The sequence below is a fragment of the Pituophis catenifer genome, unplaced genomic scaffold (genome assembly GCF_029215685.1).
Source record: "Pituophis catenifer annectens isolate HBS135680 unplaced genomic scaffold, rPitCat1.0.hap2 SCAF_1, whole genome shotgun sequence".
Lineage (NCBI taxonomy): Eukaryota > Metazoa > Chordata > Lepidosauria > Squamata > Colubridae > Pituophis > Pituophis catenifer.
The window spans coordinates 40,845,113-40,864,943 of NW_027256881.1; the positions used below are offsets into that span (position 1 = coordinate 40,845,113).

General features: G+C 37.8%; 1 protein-coding gene across 1 annotated transcript in view; it reads right to left on the reverse strand.

Moving 5' to 3' along the window:
* The window catches only part of PRKCE (protein kinase C epsilon), a 345,221-nt gene that overhangs the window by 63,994 nt on the left and 261,396 nt on the right, over positions 1-19,831 (reverse strand). The window contains exons 6-10 of the mRNA XM_070948304.1: positions 18,777-18,906; positions 13,615-13,757; positions 10,353-10,449; positions 8,358-8,569; positions 3,426-3,599 (exon numbers count right to left, since the gene is read on the reverse strand). Coding sequence (XP_070804405.1) covers positions 3,426-3,599; positions 8,358-8,569; positions 10,353-10,449; positions 13,615-13,757; positions 18,777-18,906 — 756 coding nt within the window. The remainder of the gene's footprint in view (positions 1-3,425; positions 3,600-8,357; positions 8,570-10,352; positions 10,450-13,614; positions 13,758-18,776; positions 18,907-19,831) is intronic.

A 19,831-nucleotide genomic window follows, 5' to 3' on the forward strand; every position in this document is an offset into this window, starting at 1 on the left:
GACAGATCTCTGCAGTGCTGTACTTTTGGGATGTGGAAGATGGCCTTAAATTGAGTGGATTGGAACTTTCTATTTTGGACTCTTTGACAAATGGATTACGTTTATGCTGAGCTACAAGGCAAGAGAATTATGGGATTGGGGCATGCAGAAGATCTGGTTGTTACCCTAACACGGTGGTTGGAATGAATAATCTAGATGAAAGACATTACAAAAGACACTATATGGAATATAAATATAAAGTCACTCGGGTGGGTTTTTTTTTTTGCTATACGAAAATACTTACTATTGATGGGGGCAGATGGTAATTGAAGATACTGAACATACTGTTGGAATTAGAACGATGTTACCCTAACATGGGTGATGGAATTAACAATCCAGTTGAAAGACATCACAGAAGATATCATATGGATTACAAGCTTAAAGTCATTTGAGAATTTTATTTATATATGGAAATATTTTTTAGTGGTATGGGCAGAAGAACAAAAATATCGGAAATATTATGTATGGTAGACCTGTAGGAAAGTGGGTGGAGATAGGTTAGCTTACTGATTGTTTAGTTTAGGAAAAGGGATGTTATATTAATATACGTAAAAGATTTGAATTAAGAGATATATGCATGGGGGAGGAGGAAATAGATAGATTATGAGTTGAAATTGCTAAATTAGGATTTATTATATAATTTTACAGCTGAATGTTGTTTTGAAATGTATAGTATAAGGGGATATAATAATACTGTTTGAAAGAAAGGGTCAGCATATGGGGGGTGGAATAAAAAGGATGGTAAAGTATTATATAATTTGTTATTAATTTGGGTGTTGAAATAAATTAGGATTTATTATATAATTTTACAGCTGAATCTTGCTTTGAAATGTATAATATAAGGGGGACATAATAATATTGTTAGAAAGAAAGGGTCAGCATATGGGGGGTGGAGTAAAAAGGATGGTAAAGTATTATATAATCTGTTATTAATTTGGGTTTTATTTTGGAGAAGCCACGGGGGGAGGGGAGGGGGAGGGGGGGTTAGGGAGGAGGGGGGGGAAAAGGGGGAAAAATTTGTATTTGAAAAACTTTTTCAATTATATATATATGAATAAAGACAATTCCATCCTTGAGTAAAAGTGGCATGTCTCCACCTCCTTAGCATTATTAGTCTGAGACCTTCAAAGCCTACTCTACCCCTGGTTTTAATTGTGTACTATAATAGTTAGGACTGTGATTTGGAACGCTTCCAATTCAAACAGGACACCAATCATTCTTTCTCTAGACAACCAAACAGAGGTTAAATCCAGCAGATTCTGACAGGTTCTGGAGAACCGGTAGCAGAAATTTTGAGCAGTTCAGAGAACTGGTAGCGGAAATTTTGAGTAGTTCAGAGAACTGGCAAATACCACCTCTGACTGGCCCTAGAGTGGGGAGGGAATGGGGATTTTGCAGTATCCTTCCTCTGAAGTGGGATGGGAATGGGGATTTTGCAGTATCCTTCTCCTGCCACGCCCACAAGCCATGCCCACCAAGCCACACCACGCCGACCAAGCCATGCCCACAGAACCGGTAGTAAAAAAATTTGGATTTCATCACTGCAACCAAACAACAATACCCCAAAACTGTAGATATTGCAGAATATTGATCTGCCTTACAAGACTGTAGTTCATATATGTGAAGCATCAGAAAGACTCATGCAGCTATATAAACTAATACGTATTATGCTTTTCTGAGGAATATTATTGCATCTACTACAAATGAGATATGTAGATTTCAAAAACTGAAAGGCAAATTTCAAGCATTCTGATTAAGGAATTCTTTCCACAATAAGCTTAGTAATAGAAATTTCACTATGCTCGGCACAACACTCAATTCCGTACATGTTCCTGTGACATTCTTTTGCCTGCAGTTAAAAAAGAATTTCACACCAAAAATTTAGAAGGGAATCTAAAATGAAAGACATAGCAGAAATCCAGAAATTGCAGCTATTATCATTTTTCCAGGCGTTGAGACATGAGAATCAGAAAAAAATCAATTTAACTGTTTATATTACTAATATTATTTTAATCTGGAAGCTTTTAAAACCCATTCTAATGAATCTTTATAAAAACAAAATGTGTAAATTCACATTTGTATTCCCACATCCTCATCAAACCACTGAATACTCTTTCCCGAAATTTGCCTAGCCCTAAAATTATAGTGGGCAATTCATGATCCCCCTCTAATCTGCCCAAGCACATCCAAAATATAGCAAAATGTTATGGCAACAAATTTTTTAAAGCCATTTTCATCAAACACATATCCAGTCATAAAAACCTGAAACACATTATAAGATTTGGGGGGGGGGGGGAGAACTGCATAATTTCAATCCCACCCACTTGGTGGACACCATCCTATTGTGGCTCTCTGTGTCAATATATATATATTTTTAAAAGGCATGACCTCAGACAGGTTTAAAAGTATCACAATTTTTTCAAATACAAGAGTTTTCAGCTCTTTAATATTAGACCCATGTCACCTGAAATTTCCTAGAAGCAGAACACTCAAATTTACATCCAAGATAAAGCAGGTTGGAATGTTTGCATTTCTATTCCAACCAAGGCTTTAAAGTGACATTTTGCCAGCCCATATCATAAAAATCACAAACTTTGCTTTTTCTGAAAGTTTAGAAGTTTAATTTGCTTAGACTGCCATCAATATTTCGATGAAGTTATATAACAATTTCAAAAAGAGAAACAGAATAGAACTGGCAAAGAATTCTCCTTTTTATATCTTTAGTGCCACCTTCTGGCATTTCAGTTGCAATACAATGTATTTATTTTTATATTAAAATCTGTTAGAAGTAAATTCATTTCTAAAGGAGTTTACAGTACAGAATTAGGTGGTAGATTGTGGAATCACTGAAATAGTTTTACAAATATGGTTTAGAAAATGAGTTTTCAATATCTATGTGCAGGAAAACCCAACAAAGAAAGGAAGTTGTACTTAAAATTTCACAAAACAGACAAATGAAAGCAACCTTCAGCAAAACACAACTCTGGGAGAACCTTAGGAATCAATCCCACCCTGGGAATGGATGAATTGGTCTTCCACCAACCCATATTGCCATCAAATGTGAGACAGACACTCAAGATTCAGGCAAGATACACAAAACCTACCATTCTGTTCCACTGCAATTCTCCGCTTAAAATGAGAATGCAACTTTGCATTTAATTATATATTTCAAAGATATCATTTAAAATATGTTCATTTCATAACTTATCTTTCCATACATTTAACCCACCTCCTCCTAATATATTTTGACAACTGCAAATGTTAAGGCATAATTCAATTATTAACTGTATGACCATCCAGGCGGTGAGTATCATCCAGCTCACAGGAGACTTCAAACTCCTTGACCAGGTCAGTAGTTAGGTACGGGATAGATCTAGATAGTTTACCTTGGTCTGGAAGCAGCAGTAGAGCTGTGTTAAATAAGGATGCTTTCGTGCTAATGCCAGAATCCGTTTTTCTGTCATTGTACAGTCCACATCATCATCTTGAAGAATGACATCTTTCTTTAAGACTTTCACAGCATACACTTCATCTTTACCTTTGAGTTCCGCCAGCATGACCTAGGATCAAGGACAACGTCTCATTTATAAAACACATTGCACACTTGTTACACTAATAACAACTGGGGGAAAATAAACCATCACAAGCACCTTGAAGCAAAATATTTTACAAAGGTCTATGTACAATATCTGTCTGTCCAACTACAGACAAATATGTACATATCACATCACTCAGCAGTGCAAGATAGTTTGATTTAGATCCGTGAACTCAGTATAAAAAGGTAAGCAGTGTCATCTCCAATTGAAAAATCAGCTTTTCATGAAAGATATGTATAGAGCCAAATTCAGTACTCGTAATGAAGTTTAGTATCCGTGTGAACAAGTAGACCCATTTATTGTCAGGGTACCTTTATAATTGAAGATATGCAGAAATTCTTGTGTTTGACAATGGTGCATCCATGTTCTTACATATATACATTCTATATACATCCATATATAATCTTACCCTAAAGAACATTGCAGCATTGTCCAGATACACCAATGGTTGCAGTACAGTACTAGAACAAGCTGCTTTCTCCAATCCACTGTTTTCTAGTTTGACTAGAAATGCCATACTTCCTAATCAGTAGTTGCAGGGAAGCCTCCAAGTTGCAGATAGAAACATATAAAGGAAGTGAACCTGGGGAATGTTCAAAGAATGTACCCTTACACAAGTGAGGGAATCATGGCAAAGTTGGATCTCTTTTTTTTATAACACAGATCTTCCTGAGTTAATATATTGGCCCCAATGAAGATGTTTGGCACATGTCTATGAACTTTAGAATTGTAAGTATCCCTGATTACCTTGCATAGAGCTGAAGAAACCAAGAATGGTTCTATAATTATAGAAAGTGAGATTTGTCATTACCTTTTTCACTATTTTGTAACCACTTTATAGGGTGTAGTGATTGGAGCCAGAACAAATACAGTTTAATATCTACATGCCATGTTAAGTTTGCATAGCTGGCAAGCAGAAAAAATAAGCAAAAACTTATTTGATTTGCAGGATCAGATAAAGCAAAACAGGAAACATCTACACAGTGAAGAAATGTCAATCACCTGACAGAACACTTTTTACAGTTAGGCTCCTTGACAAACATAATTTAGCACTTCAATAAGTAGATATGTATTCAACTCACAACTCACAATACTGACATTTTTTAAAAAAATTAGACTTTGAAATGAGAAACATTTCTGCCACAGGACTTGTAGAAATTCAGTTATACATTCTTGCTATAGTTCTTTTCTGTACATAGATGGTAACATATTCTTTTATAAGAATAATAAAACAACAGATTGTCATGTGTATAAAGTCATGTGAACAGAATGTAGAGCTTGGTCTTCTGTAACTACATCTCCAACATCAACTTTTGTCAAATTACTCTCCTGAAGATATATTAGCTTATGATTTTATGTAAGGTCAGAAATTCTGGAAGTTGCAAATCTTCATGCCTAGAAGGCATCAGTTGAGAAACAGTTGCCTACATTATCCATTGATTCAAACTAGTTCACAAGGCAGCAGCATCTGCCTTAAAGGAGATGATTTGACAAGATCCATTGTACCTACCAGCTTAGATCTGACACCACTTAATAGGTAAGCAAGTTTAGGTGGGATGGGAAAATTTAACAAGCAGTGTCATAAAAGACTGGAGAAACCAAAGTCAAATTGCACTTTATTTGTAAGATTCATACAATGGCAGAGGTAAGTTTCCTGGTGAGGAAGACCACATGACTTTACAAATGACTTGTCAATGTACCTCCAGATCCCAAAATCATGGAAACAAATAACATCAATGCAGGGTGAGATATAGAGTGCTATGAATTTCCTAAAATCTTTCAGATATGCATTTAGCCTTTCTTGTCATCCTATTGGAGTCTTCTTTCCATTCATTTTTTTCTTTTCTATTCTACGGTATTTTTAAAAGTATTTATATTTAAATCTCTAGAGTTATGGGCAATATACTTTAAGGGCAAAAAGCAAAAACAAATAAGGAAAAAATAGGAATAAAAACCAAAACATAAATTAAGGCCAATGACATATAGCAATGAATGAGACTTATGGAATAAAATGGATTTAACTGATTTTAGAATGTCAGCAAAGTTGAGGCCCCGTGTACCTCTGGGAGAAGGTTCTGAACGAGGGGGCCACCACGAAGTTTGTCTTATCCTCATTTAATGTATTTCACTGCAGAGTGTGGGGACTTTTAATAGCCTTTCTCTAAGTGAACAAACTGGACAAGCCAATTCAATAGTGATAACGTGATGCATGAGATATGTTTCTGCTGAGCTTTGAAGGAAATAAAAGCACTTTGAACTGGCCCCAGAAGCCTAATATCAACTAACAAATTGATGTTAATATTATTCTACATAGATAAATATTAACTATTATACTACTTGTAGCTTCTGGATCATGTCCAAAGATCATCCCAATAGAATGCACTGTAGTAGACTAATCAAATTGTGATCGGGACATGCATTATTAATGCCAGAGCATCCTGGCCCTTCTACTAGGAGAGTACAACACTGTCCAGAGTAACTAGCAGGAGCAAATTTATATTATGGGGTACCAGATGTTTACTAGCAAGACCATCTTGGTAAGATTTAATCTGAATGTTGTTTCACCTCATCCACATCACTGTTTACAGATGCTTCATCAAGACTTCCACATCAGCTGTTGCTCAGCCTGGGATGCCAGGATATTATTGAATCTAATCAGCCTATTGGTAGGATCTCATCCTGAACTTACAATTGACATCTCCCAGAGGTTTCATATAGAAACTGAAGAATATAAAGGAGAGTTGAGCTCTGTGTAACCTCACACTGCTGCTCCCATGAATTCAAGAGCTTCCCTATCTAGAGCATAGACTAGAATCACTCATTTATTCAGGCAAGAACTTAACTACTGTAAAATGAATTCTCTTACTTCCAACTTTTTTTTTTTGGTAATATATTGAATGTTGCTTAGACAACTAATAAATAACATCTAATTCTGGGAAAATCTGTGGGTTTTTACTCACATGGTTATTTTAAACCTGGAAATCAACTGGAATACAATGGGAAGGGATTGCTGTAAATGTGAATGTATGTATTAAAGTTTTCGGAGTATAAGGCACACTTTTTCCCCCCTAAAAGTGGGTGGAAATGTTGGTGTGACTTATACACCGCATACAGTCATTTTTGGCCTCCTGAAACCCCACCCCACGTGTTCCATTTTTGCGAAAAAGGGCCCATTTTTCACAAAAGCGGGATGCGCAGAGGGTTTGGGAGGCCTGCAAAATGCTCCTGGGGGCTGTGGAAGGCAAAAATGCGACATGTGGGGGGTTTGGGAGGCCAAAAATGGGCCTTCCCAAACCCCCACGTGTCACATTTTTGTTTTCCCCAGCCTCCAGGAGCATTTTGCAGGCCTCCCAAACCCTCTGCGCATCCCGCTTTTGTGAAAAATGGGCCCTTTTTTTTAGCAAAAATGGGACTCTCAGAGGGCTTGGGAGGCCTGCAGAGTGCTCCTGGGGGCCAGGGAGGGCAAAAACTATTTTTTTTTCTTGTTTCCTCTTTGAAATCTTGGTGTGTGTTATACTCCGGTGTGTCTTATAATCTGAAAAATACGGTAATTAAAATGAGTAATAATTTATATAATTTAGTTTGATCTCCTGTTCACTGCTTTTTATAAAGCCATTTTGTGTGGCTCTTTCTTAATATACTATTCTAAGGCTGTTTTTGGCAAAACCGAAGTTGCACATCTTGGCCATAATTTCATGTGACAAAGAATGTATTTCTACAGGCACCGTAATTGTAATGATATATGAGAAAGACTTAAAGAGACAGGATGAAGAGATGCTGCTTAAGAAACAGTCAGATAAGAGACTCCATAGCCTGAAGCAGGATAATAGGTGAAGAAAGAGGCTCAGAAGGGACCCTCCCAAACTTCTCAAGCTGTAAAGGAGATGGTAGGATATCTCTAGTTTCCGACTTGCAATATTCTGTTAATGTATTCTTACAATAAAGTAACATTAGACCATCTGTTCATGTTTCCTGTCTGGTCTACCTGAGAAGCCTGTAATATTTTCAGCTTAGGAATCATGATAGAATCCCTTATGCCACCAGACTTGAAATTCTGGGCTTGGACAATCTGGAACTGTGCCGCCTGCAGTCCGATCTAAGCATAGTACACAAAATTGTCTGCTACAATGTCTTACCTGTCTTACCTGTCAATGACTTCTTTAGCTTCAACCACAATAATACATGGGCAAACAATCAATACAAACTCAAGGTAAACTGCTCCAAACTCAATTGCAGAAAATATGACTTCAGCAACAGCGCGGTCAATGCCTGGAATGCTCTATCCGACTCTGTTGTTACAGCCTCAAACCCAGGGTTGGGTTCTACTTACCTTTACTACTAGTTCACAACGGGATCGCATGCGCAGATCGCTTCTGATGACATCAGGGTCAGTGGGCGGAGCCTCCTGCCAGTTTTACTACCAGTTCTGTAGAACCAGTCTGAATCGGGGACAACTCACCACTGCTCAAACCCTCACAACTTCAACCTCAAACTGTCTACTTCACCCCATTCCTAAGAGGTCTGTAAAGGGGGCGTGCATAAGCGCACCAGCGTGCCTACTGTCCCTGTCTTACTGTCCCCATTTATCTGTACTTACTTCCTTTATGTTTATACCTATACCAGCTTTCTTGTATATGTTTGACAAACAAAACAAACAAATAAATAAATAAATGATAAGGCAAGTGACCAAAAACAACCAAGTAGCATTTGTAGGCTGCTCACCTTTCCAAAGCTGCCTTTTCCTAATACTTTAATGAAGTTAAATTCCTCCAGGCCCATTCGCCTTGTCTGAGCTTTGACGTCACCATTTTCCCCATTCTCCCCGGGTGTGTTAAGTTGGCTATCAGTTGAGCTTGTTGCTGCTCCCCTATGTTCTTCTCCCCGATTGTCAAATGATAATGCTTTCCTGATGTTATTTTCAAGCTCTTTGATTTCTGTGTGAAGACAAAAAAACCAGTACTGACCGGCAAGATATTTTACAAAAAACCCTGCAGGATTTTATATTAATTTTGGAGACAGATGAATTATATCAGATGCTTTTTGAGTCCCAAAGAATGAGAGGTTATGGCTCCCAATTTTACGCATACGGTACTTTCTCGATTGAATTTAAACTGGTCTAGGGGCAGAAAACAAAAGAATCTTGTGGGAAAATATATGCCTTAAGCAGAGAGCAGCTATCAGATTTTGGCTCTGCTCCAGGATTCCTTTGGGAGGTTCCCTAACATTGCACACTGGAGACTTAGCATGTGACATAGAATTGGGTTGTTTTGTCATTTTAAGGCAGCAGTGATAAACTGAGGCTCCGGGGCTACCTTTACCTCTAAAACAGGGGTCTCCAATCTTGGTAACTTTAAGACTTGTGGACTTCAACTCCCAGAATTCCTCAGACAGCTTTGCTAAAATGTCTTCTGACTATTATTATTGACAACTGGAAGTGTCATTTTCTGCCATTTTGAAATTTAACTGCAAATAAACTCTAAACTGATCATAAAAAAGAAGAAATAGTTGTGTGACAGCTATTTGTCTCTTGACCCCACTCATTGTGGACACACAAAAGACACTGCCAAATATTGATTTTTCTTGTTTGAGTTTATTAATTATTAGATCCCAATATTTGATACTTTAATTATTGGGATGTTTTAAAAACAGTTACAGCGTTAAGTCCAGAGAAAGATTTTAAGGCTTTTTGGAATCTCATCAGCATGGGAGCTATACAATGCTTAAGGGGACATCATTCCAGGCACTGCTACAAGAAAAGTGTGCTTCCTGGATCCCAAAAAATGACACTGCTTAATTGAGGGGATCTGAAATATGCCCACTTTGCCAGATCATATTGGGCAGGCAGAAATCACAGAAGACAGATATTCCTGAAAATAGCTAGACACTATGCCAGGTAGGGCTTCACAAGTGATAACCAGGACCTTGAATTACACCCGGCAGCACAATGGCAATCAGTATAGCTCAGTGGTGGCGAACCTTTTACTCACCGAGTACCGAACAGGTACGTGCTTCACGTGCGTGTATGCTATCTGCACTAACACGTGGCTCCTTCCCCGTGCGCTGCATGTGCAACCGTACCATCTGCGCATGCACATGGCTTTTGTGTGCACCCGTGCGCTGTGCATGCAACCACACCATCTGCGCATGCATGCAGCTTTCACAGAGGTCCCCCCATGCGCTGCATGTGCTATCACACCATCTGCCCATGCACGTGGCTCTGTGCAAATACTCTCATGTGCATGCGCAAATATGCGCACATGCGCAAGAGAACTCCGAAAACCAGCTGAATTGTGTGCATGTGCATGAAAGGTCTGAACACCAGCTGGGGCGTGCCCGCATGTGCAGCTGCAGGTGAGTTGGCTAAAGCTCACATGCCCGGAAAGATGGCTCTGCATGCCACCTCAGGGACACATGCCATAGGTTCACCATCAAGAAGCAGAGATCAGTGTGCTGAGATAAGGCAATCACTGCTTGCACCACTATGTTCTGGACCAATTGAAGCTTTCAGGGGAGAGTGGGGTCTTCAAGTCTGCATTGCCACAGTCACACTGTGAAGTGACAAGGGCATGAATAACTATCTGAACTATGGTATAGTTTAAAAGTTGGATGTTCTGTTAAATTAGAACTGGTGGAACTGCATTTTTAAATGACATAGGTTAGTCAAAATGTTAAGGTAAATGCAATTTATTTATTAGGAGAAAATATATGTTGATGAACCTTGATCACATGGGGAAGTTGGTGCTGACTTTGATCTGTCATCTTCTCCTGGTGAGGATCCAGGAACCGGCGGTTGAGATTCTGCACCCGGAACAAGCTAAAAATAATCCAACAAAAGAGATACTTAATCACAATCATGTGCTCTTCTGACATGGCATTTATGAGACACCAAAGATGTAACTTCACTTTTGCTTTTCTGCAAAAGGGGAAAGGCAACTGAAAATACATTTTACCTTTAATCAAAGTTTAAATCTGGAGTTTCTTTAAAAGGTATTCAACCTTTAAACGCCTTTAAAAAGTCTTTTTTAAATGCTCCAACACCACAAGTTTTTAAGAAGAGATTGGATAACCATTTCTCTGAAATAGTATAGGCAGCCCCCTAAGCAGGGGGTTGGACTAGAAGACCTCCAAGGTCCCTTCCAACTCTGTTATTCTATTCTATTCTATTCTATTCTGTTCTGTTCTGTTCTGTTCTGTTCTGTTCTGTTCTGTTCTGTTCTGTTCTGTTCTTCTGAAATAAGATTCTAATAAAATCTTCATGGATTTAATAGTCCATTATAATATGCTTCTAACAAAATATTGATGACATATGAAACTGTGCAAGACTAAAATCTGAGTGGGTTTTAGATAGATTATGTTCACCAAAGCATAAGGACACTTGATTTTAACAATTTTTGTAGGAGCATGAGCCAAAAGGAAGATACAATTTCATGCTAAGATTTAAACATATACAGCTTCATCAGAAATCATTGCTGAGCCCGAAGTACCCAACAGCAATGCAAGATTACTTCTAACCACTAAGAAGCTAGTTTCTTTATGGAGGCTTTCTGTATAGATCTATCTAAGATATTAAGATCCACTTGGAAATGCTCAGTGTTCCATATAAAAAAGATGTATGAGAATTATGGAGATCAATAAATACATTTTTCTGTGTCAGTGGGGGAACTCCCTCTTCATGGAGGACTGGATAGCACCAATCTTGAGGTCATTCTGTAAGGCGAAAGAGAACTCTTCCATAGGACTTTTCAATTATGATGTTGTGTTGCTATGACTGGTTGGCACCATCTACGGTTATCATTTTTCTGTTTTTATTGTTCTATGCTGTTCTTTGATCCACCATTTTATTTCTATAACTGTTTTGTTTTTTGCTGGAAGCTACTGTGAGTTGCTCCATGCTTGCTAGTATTACATTCATTAAATAAAAGTACCTATAGGATAGGTCGACAATATTAAGTGAAAAAGCAGCACATGCTATTTCTGATTCACTATTAAAGTCAGTAAAGCAACTGCAGAAAGCAATGTTTAGACACTTAGCTGGGAGAAAGCCATACTGTCCATAGTAGGATTTACATATCAGTGTACACAAATTGTATTGACCATGTACAGTATATATCGCTGGGTATAACTATTGTATTCTCCATATGTACAGTATACTTTCTAACTGATGTGTGTTTGTGTGGAAGAGTCAGTTTTGCAAATATCTACTGAATTGTTTCAGAAGAATGTTATTTCACTGTGTTTCCATTTGACATCATTGTAATAGCATGGAGGGCAGAGAGTTTTTCAACTAGATAAGAGTATTTACATTTAAGAGTATTTACATTCATGTGTGTTCCCAGAAAGGAACTTCAAAGCAGTGGCTGTGATGTTTATGTGGCTTCCTGACAAGAAATGTTCTTTCTAACAATTGAAAAAAGAATGCAACCATCTGTGACTTCACTGCTACTAAGGTCACATCAGTCTAAGGGACAAATTGCTAATAAATGTCCCTTATTATGTTTTATTTGCATGATGCAGCTTCAGGTTTTGATTATAATTTAATTAATTACAGAAGGCAGGAGAAATTGGGGGATTGGAAATTTATCTCTTTTCTTCCAGAATGCAGAGCCCTTCTCACCCAAAAGTCAGATCCCTAATGATCTGATTTATGATAGCCATAATTTCATTTCTATTGGATTACTACTTTGTGGTCTGGACTCTTGTAAGGAAAATTATTCTCAGCTAGCAAGAGAAGAGAACTATGCCCTCTCATTCCTGTTGTGCTACAAACACCCACCGTTAATATTTTTCATCAGAAATAAAGGGCTTTTTGTCTGATGTCACATTTATTTTCAGTGTAGCATCTAATTTATCCTTTAGCTCCATTAGACTTCAGTCTCTTCAAAGATAACAAAGAGTTAATCTGGTATTGTAATTCTAAAGCAGGGTATTTACCTGGGCCATGTAATTTAACAGAAAGGAAAAATAAATGTGTGGACAGTAATTCATCTTCTTTAATTAAAATAACTAAAAGTATTTGTTCTAATCTACAACATGCCACTCAAAGGGCTAAAGCAGCCCTCAGATTGAAACAAGTTATATACCCTGCTTGATGGTGTTTGTGTAAGGAAGCTGTAGGAGAAATGCAAATTCATGGATTTCAAGTAGAATGTCAAGCTTTCTTATTCATAGGTAACATGTTTTAGTTACTATGTCAAGAAAAAGTTAGATTTCCCCCCCTATTTTCTAATTTAAATCTAATTTCTTTCCATCATAATTATTTAAAGCAAGGAAAAATTACAGTACATGTTATAAGTGATGCAGGTTTTGCTGTAGCAAACGTTATCTGCAAATCAGGAACTCAGCAATGATTAAAAACACCCTTGTCCAACTTTTTATTGTTTAGATACATTATAGACAGATTATAGCTTTATAATTTAGATATCATCAAGTTAAGGAAGGTTATTTTAAATACTTATCTTGACTTACGACAACATGATCTACGACTCCACATTACTGGCTGCTATTTTGTATAGGAAGTGAATAGGCCAACATTTTCAGTGGCACCAGAAATAAATATTTGGGATGGGTGAAATATTTCCAGGTCATTGCTACTTTTGCACGTTTTATCCAGACAATACAGAATCATTGTACTGCCATGCTCTTACATTAATTTGCAAATTCCTCTCCATAAATATATTCCAAATGCATATTTTAATTGCTAAAGTGGGAATTTGGAAAGAGGAGGAAGTCTTTTCAGCAATTTGTTGTTGTGGAATCTGATAGATAGCTGAAGTTCAATCTGCCCATTGGTTTGTGAGGGTCATCATCAGGTCATTTTGTTTAGGAAGTGACAAATACATTCCTTGAGGATCCTTAAAGGAACCAGAACATATAGTTATGCTCTAAAATCCAAACTAAGATAAAAGGACACAAGATCTCTCCCATGCTTCACAGTGCAGAACCATTATTAGTTCATATTTTAAACTGTTTCCTTGGTTACCTTCTTCCTCCTTTGTCCGCTATTAGTGATCTTATCTGGAGTAACGCCAAGATCCGCAAGTACTTTAGCGATCCCTCTAGCATCTACTCCACAGTTGGGTGCTACGTTTGTTTCACAGCGTCTATGTACATTCATCTTGCAAACTGTAATTTAAACCAAACAGAAGGGAGGGGGACAAGAAAGATCCCGGTTAAATAAGATTAAGCTGTCCTGATATATTACTATCTATTATTTATCTGTATTATTCACAAAATCTCTTTTACAGTCCCTGTAGTGAGAATCTGATTTAATAGACTAAACAGATTGGTGACAGTTCAGATAAGTTTTATTCTATAAAGAACTGGCTTGCAGGATCGAACTAAAGAGTTCAGGGATGAACAATACTCTCCTCCAGTAGTGGGTTTCAAATCCCGGCGCTACAGCTTCGCTATCGGTAGTGCGGGGCATGCTTTATTTATTGTTTATTTATTTATTGGTTCGATTTATATGCCGCCCTTTTCCGGAGACTCAGGGCGGCTTACAATGCGTTAAGCAATAGCCTTCATACTTTTTTGTATATACCTGCTTAGTAGGGCTTTCAGTCCTCCCCAAGCGGTGTTCATTTTTATACAAAGTCAGCTTATTGCCCCCACAAAATGGGTCCTCATTTTACCTACCTCGAAAGGATGGAAGGCTGAGTCAACCTTGAGCCTGGTGAGATTTGAATTTGCAGTAATTGCAGGCAGCTGGTGTTACTTAACAGTGCTTTAGTCTGCTGCGCCACCAAGGCTCTTTTCCACACACTTCGCAAGCATGTGGTGCTTCTGTTCATGCGCAGAGCATTTTTGATGATGTCTGGGCAGGTGGGTGAGCCTCCCGCCACCGTTACTACCAGTTCTCCAAACCGGGGCGAACCGGGACAACCCACCACTGCTCACCTCGCTTTGGGAGCTCATAGAGATTACCCCAGATTACTGCTGAATTTGGGTGGGCTTCCAGTCCAATTCATCAGTACAATTTTGGAGCCATTTGTAAACCCCCAAATAAAGAAAATAAGATCAATAATTTACTTCCTTACAAAACAACTTTTCCCAACTCACCAAAAATGAGAAAGACACTTGGGAAATTTTTGATCTTGCATGACATTATGGTTGCTTAGAAAACCAGAAAATTAGGGGGGGAGGCAGGGCCAGATTTAGATAAAAAGAGGCCCTAGGCTATTCCATTTATGAGGCCCTTTCACCTATAGTGAAAGTGTAATTTTAATTTTGCTAACAATTTGAATGTAGGCCCCTCTTGATCTTGAGGCCCTAGGCTGAAGCCTAGTTAGCCTATAGGAAAATCTGGCCCTGGGGGGAGGAATAGACATTAAGCATGGATGCTGATAGAAAAAGTTCTTTAATCTGCCCCTATTCTAACTGCAATCTTCTGTACAACAACAATCAAATAAATACACTGTAGGGACTTGTTCCTGTCTTTCCTTCAAATGTTTGGCTACAAAGATTCAATAGCAGTCTTTCTGGAAAATAAAATCAACACACCCATTGTGGTACAAAAACAAGAAAGATCATGAAGACCCGGGTCACATCGTCAGTCATGAAATTCATAAGCTGACTCTGGACCGATCATTACTTTTCAGTACAACTTAGCCCATAGGACTTTTGTGAGGAGTGAAGTACTTGACCCTGCTTGAGTTCCTGAGGGAAATGTAGGAGACAAAGGCAATGAACAAGGAAAAGAGAAAAGAGGAAAACAAGCAAGCTTCCGTGTAAGATTTTAGAGTGAATTATATATAGCTAAAATCAATACGAGCACTTCAACATTTTGACAACTCAAAGAGCTCATAATGTTGTATTAAACAGGAACAGCATTTTTGTTGCCATTTTAGTTCAGTGTTTTGTTTTTTTAAAAAAGCCAATTCTGAGAACTTTGGTGCATATTCCTGATTCTCTACCTTCATTCTCAGAAGCCTTCACTTATCTATATATATGGTCATCCCTTTCTCTGGGCTGTCATTTTATCCTCTTGGGCACAGCATGTTTTCATTTAATGTTACCCACTTTGATCATCATATCTCAGTCACTAAAGTCCTTTCTTACAAGTTCCTCTTACTTTATTTTCCCTCCATCTCTATACCACAGCTACTTCTGAACCCCCATTTCCTGCTTCCCAGAGGTCTCCCTTATAATCCTCTCATCCCCTAATCAGAATTCTTTTTGCTATTTCTGCACCACAACAGCTTTATGAATCTATGTTTTTTCTTTCATTTCTTTATTTGGCTCAGTTTAATTTCCCTTACATTATCTCTGTGTTTCTTCTGTAGAGATTCACTTGTTCTCTATACCTTCTAACCACAAAGCTTTTACTCCCTTAGTGGAAAATAACTGACAGGTGGGCCGTGCATGTAACTAGCTTCAATAAATAGGGATAACTGGCAGCATTTTTTCCAGTTATAGCCAATTAAATCAGTTACCATGGTCATAGTAACACAAGAATTTCCCACATCATCCTGCCTGTTTGCAGAAGAAACTGCAATCAGCCCTCAATCCTTGTAAATGCAGACCCAAATTAAGTCCAAAAAAAGGAATAATATATATGCTTCACATAAATATATTGATTTCAAATGTACAAGTAGAAGCATCAAATAAGTGGGGAGAAATTGTTTAATATCCAACCATTTTTTTGGGGGGGAGGGGGGTTACTGTCATCATAGCAGTGCTGGATTACACTTGTGCTTTCTTGTGGAGGAAATTAAAATAACATTTTTTTAAAAAAAAAATTGATTTATATGTCGCCCTTCTCCGGAGACTCAGGGTGGCGCTAAGCAATAGCCTTCATACTTTTGTATATTTTATACAAAGTCAGCTTATTGCCCCCACAAACTGGGTCCAAATGAAGAATTTGCGGAAATGAAACAAAAAGGTAAGGAAATTTGTGGGAGAAAATTCCTCTGTACCAAATTGATTCAGAGATTCAAAATCTGGTGGAGAAAAAATAATTTGGGTCCATGTTTAGGTCCATCTTACAATCCTATCCTTTCCTGTTTTGTTGTCATTATGTCTGGACACAATATTCAACACAATGAAAGAATATTTATTACAAAGCTAAGATTTCTACTTGCCCTTTTACCTAAAGAAAAAGGTCATTGTGCTTTCAAAACAGCATCTTTCTAGAATACCCCTTAAATTATTCAGAAATCAAAATCCTCACATGATTGATCTGTGTTTTATCTGAGTCTTTACTGAGAAAAAAAGAGACCAAAGCTTACTCTGAATAAGGTCCAATATTGCAGTTTCTTAAAATGCGCAAGTTACTGAGTAAAAGTAGAAATGTCTCCCACTCAGATTTGAAAAGGCCAATATGAAACATGACAGCAGTGGCTGGACATCCTTATTCCCCTGGTCTTTCTCTTTGAAATATTTTAGATACTTTCTGTTCTGTGTGCAGTTAGAAATAAATAAGTAAAAGGAATATTCGAAATACTAAGCTTTTCCCCTCATGTGTGCTATGGCAGATATAGCGAAGTATAAACTGCAAGAAATATAACACCCATTATGAAAATGAGATGGCAAAATAGAGAATGCTGACCACTAAAAATGTGATTTTTACATTGGAAAGTTGAAATTTACAGTATTTCTCTGTACTCTAGCATAAATCTAATGCTGGCAGAGATGTTTGGTACAGGTTTTCAAAGGAAAGTTATTTATTGCTTTCACTTTCTAATTTTCCAATGCAAACAAAAATCCTTACAAAAATGTGTATTTTAGAAGAATGCATATAATTCACATTTTCATGCCTGATTCTGTGGTGGAATGTATATATGCATGCATACTAATGCCATAATAAAACAAAACAGGTTCATGAATCTATAGAAATATTAAATTTGTGCAAAGATCTGTGGTAAGACTATGCTGTTGAATATCTAATGTTGCTCTCTTCACATCCCCTCCCAAAAATACCCATTAATGTCAGTATTTAATAATCAGAGATTTTGGAATATAACCTTTGGTACTTTTGCCAATGGATTTATATTCCACTGGAAAGACCAAAAAATGAAAAGAATCAAATTTGGGATATTTAGGTTTAAATTCTGTGTTTACCATGCATTCATTATTTCATTTCCATCTCTCTGTTTCTCCTGTGTTATTCCTAATAACATTTGAGAGAGATCTTGCAGATAGAATGAGTTTATTTAGCAAGTGTGCTAGTTCACATCAGATGACCTCTCACCCCCAAAGTGAGAGTGGGAATTATACTCATTTTACATCAGTTGTAACTAGTGAAAAGAACAGACAGGAGAGTAGATTAAATGTGCACAGCAAATACATAGTTATGTATTCAGACTCAAGAATCACGTTAGAGAATCTAGTAAATTCTCAGATGTACCTTTTGCCTTCACTATGTGATCCTAATTGTCCCACACTGCAATTTTTTCACTCCATATTAATCACTATCAAATAATGCCATTAACTTAGGTTTATATTTTTGCATGTCACTTTTTGAGTCTGGCCAAATTGTCCACCATGTGCTTGCAATTTATACTGCTCAAACAGACAAATATTCCCAATGAAAATGAAGTATTTTATTCTAACATGCAACAAATGGGTAGGAAAGCAATTGGGATTTAATCAACCACACAGACTGAGAGTTAAATCTGAAAAACATTTCAGTCTGAGCAAAACTTTCTCTGAACTCAAGGCCAGAACTATATATCAAATTATTCCATTAACTGGGTATTACATAATTTTCTGAGAACCCTGTTTTAGCTGTCACATGCAAATTAGTGCATTACTGTGCAATTACACATGGAAACATAACTTATCTATAACAACTGAGTCTATAGAGCCTGATCTTAAAAACATGTTTAAGGCTACTGACTTGAGCAGTGCAAGGACATTTAACTCTTACTTTTTAGGTTGCAGTTTACATAATTTACTTGTAAGAGCTTAATTACTTTAAGTATATAATAGTGTTGTACCAACCAAAGGGAAATCATCTAAGACCTATTTTGTTTCATATCCCACAGGTGCTTTTTCAAAAGGCAACTGGACTTTGGGACAACCATGACTGGATGACTGAGAATCTCTACATTTCAGTTTAATGTACATCAAGGTAGACCTGAATGGGACTAAGCTATAACATTAAGAACAAAATCCTGCATTTAAAGAGAAAAAGTATCTTACCTTTGCATTGTAAACCTTGTCTCAGAAGACCCCAAAGCAATGAACCACAGTGGTCACAGAAGGTGGGCACTTTGTAATTGTGAATGCTAAACTTGTGAGGCATGTTAACACTGAAACGCTGAGAACCCACCTGGAAGATAAAAAGTACAAAAGGACCAAAGTTAGCATGCTACTGTTTAATCCAGTGTGGCTGGTTGGTGAATTTTGGGAGATGAAGTCCACCCATCTTAGAGTTGCCAAGTTAGAAAACATTGAATTAATGTCAACTACTAGAAAAATAAAGTTGCTGCCCTCTCAGGTTTTGTTTTGTTTTTAAGTTTCCTATCACACTTAAAGATATACAGTATTACTGTTTCAGTTCAGAAATTCCAGAAAACTGGAATCCAAGAATGAAATCAATACAGGAAATCACAAGGTCCTGCTAGCATAATATGTAGCATTAGTTGCTACTGTAGGTCACTAACTATCTCTTTTGAAAACACTGAACATATTGTCTTGCAAGGCAAGGGGGACATTGAAAATGAGGTAAGAACAATGTCCCTTGGAAAATGGAAATGCAACAGAAGAGGGATCTGTACAGTTGAACTTCTTAGAAAGAAGTCTTGGGCTTGTTGTTGACATACCTGCCTCCCAGCTGCATTACAACAGCCCTGCCTGTGCTGCTAGAGGCAGTAGCCGGGCTGGAGGTGGAGTTCCCCAGGCTTATGGTACTGGGGGACTTCAACTTGCCATCATTTGGCGAATCCTCAGATGCGGCTCAGGAGTTCATGGCTTCCATGACAACCATGGACTTGACCTAGTTCAGGGTCTGACTCATGGGGGGGGACACACACTTGACCTGGTGTTTCTCTCGGGGCAGTGGAGATATGATCTGGAATTAAGGGGTACAGATGCTTCTCCCTTGTCGTGGTCAGATCATTTTCTGCTGAGGTTAGACTTCAGGGTGCTACTCCTCCATTGCAGGGAGGCGGAGCCAATTAAGTGGTTCCGCCCCAGGCGCCTAATGGACCCTGAAGGGTTCCAGAAGGAGCTTGGGGAGATACCTGACTCCCTTG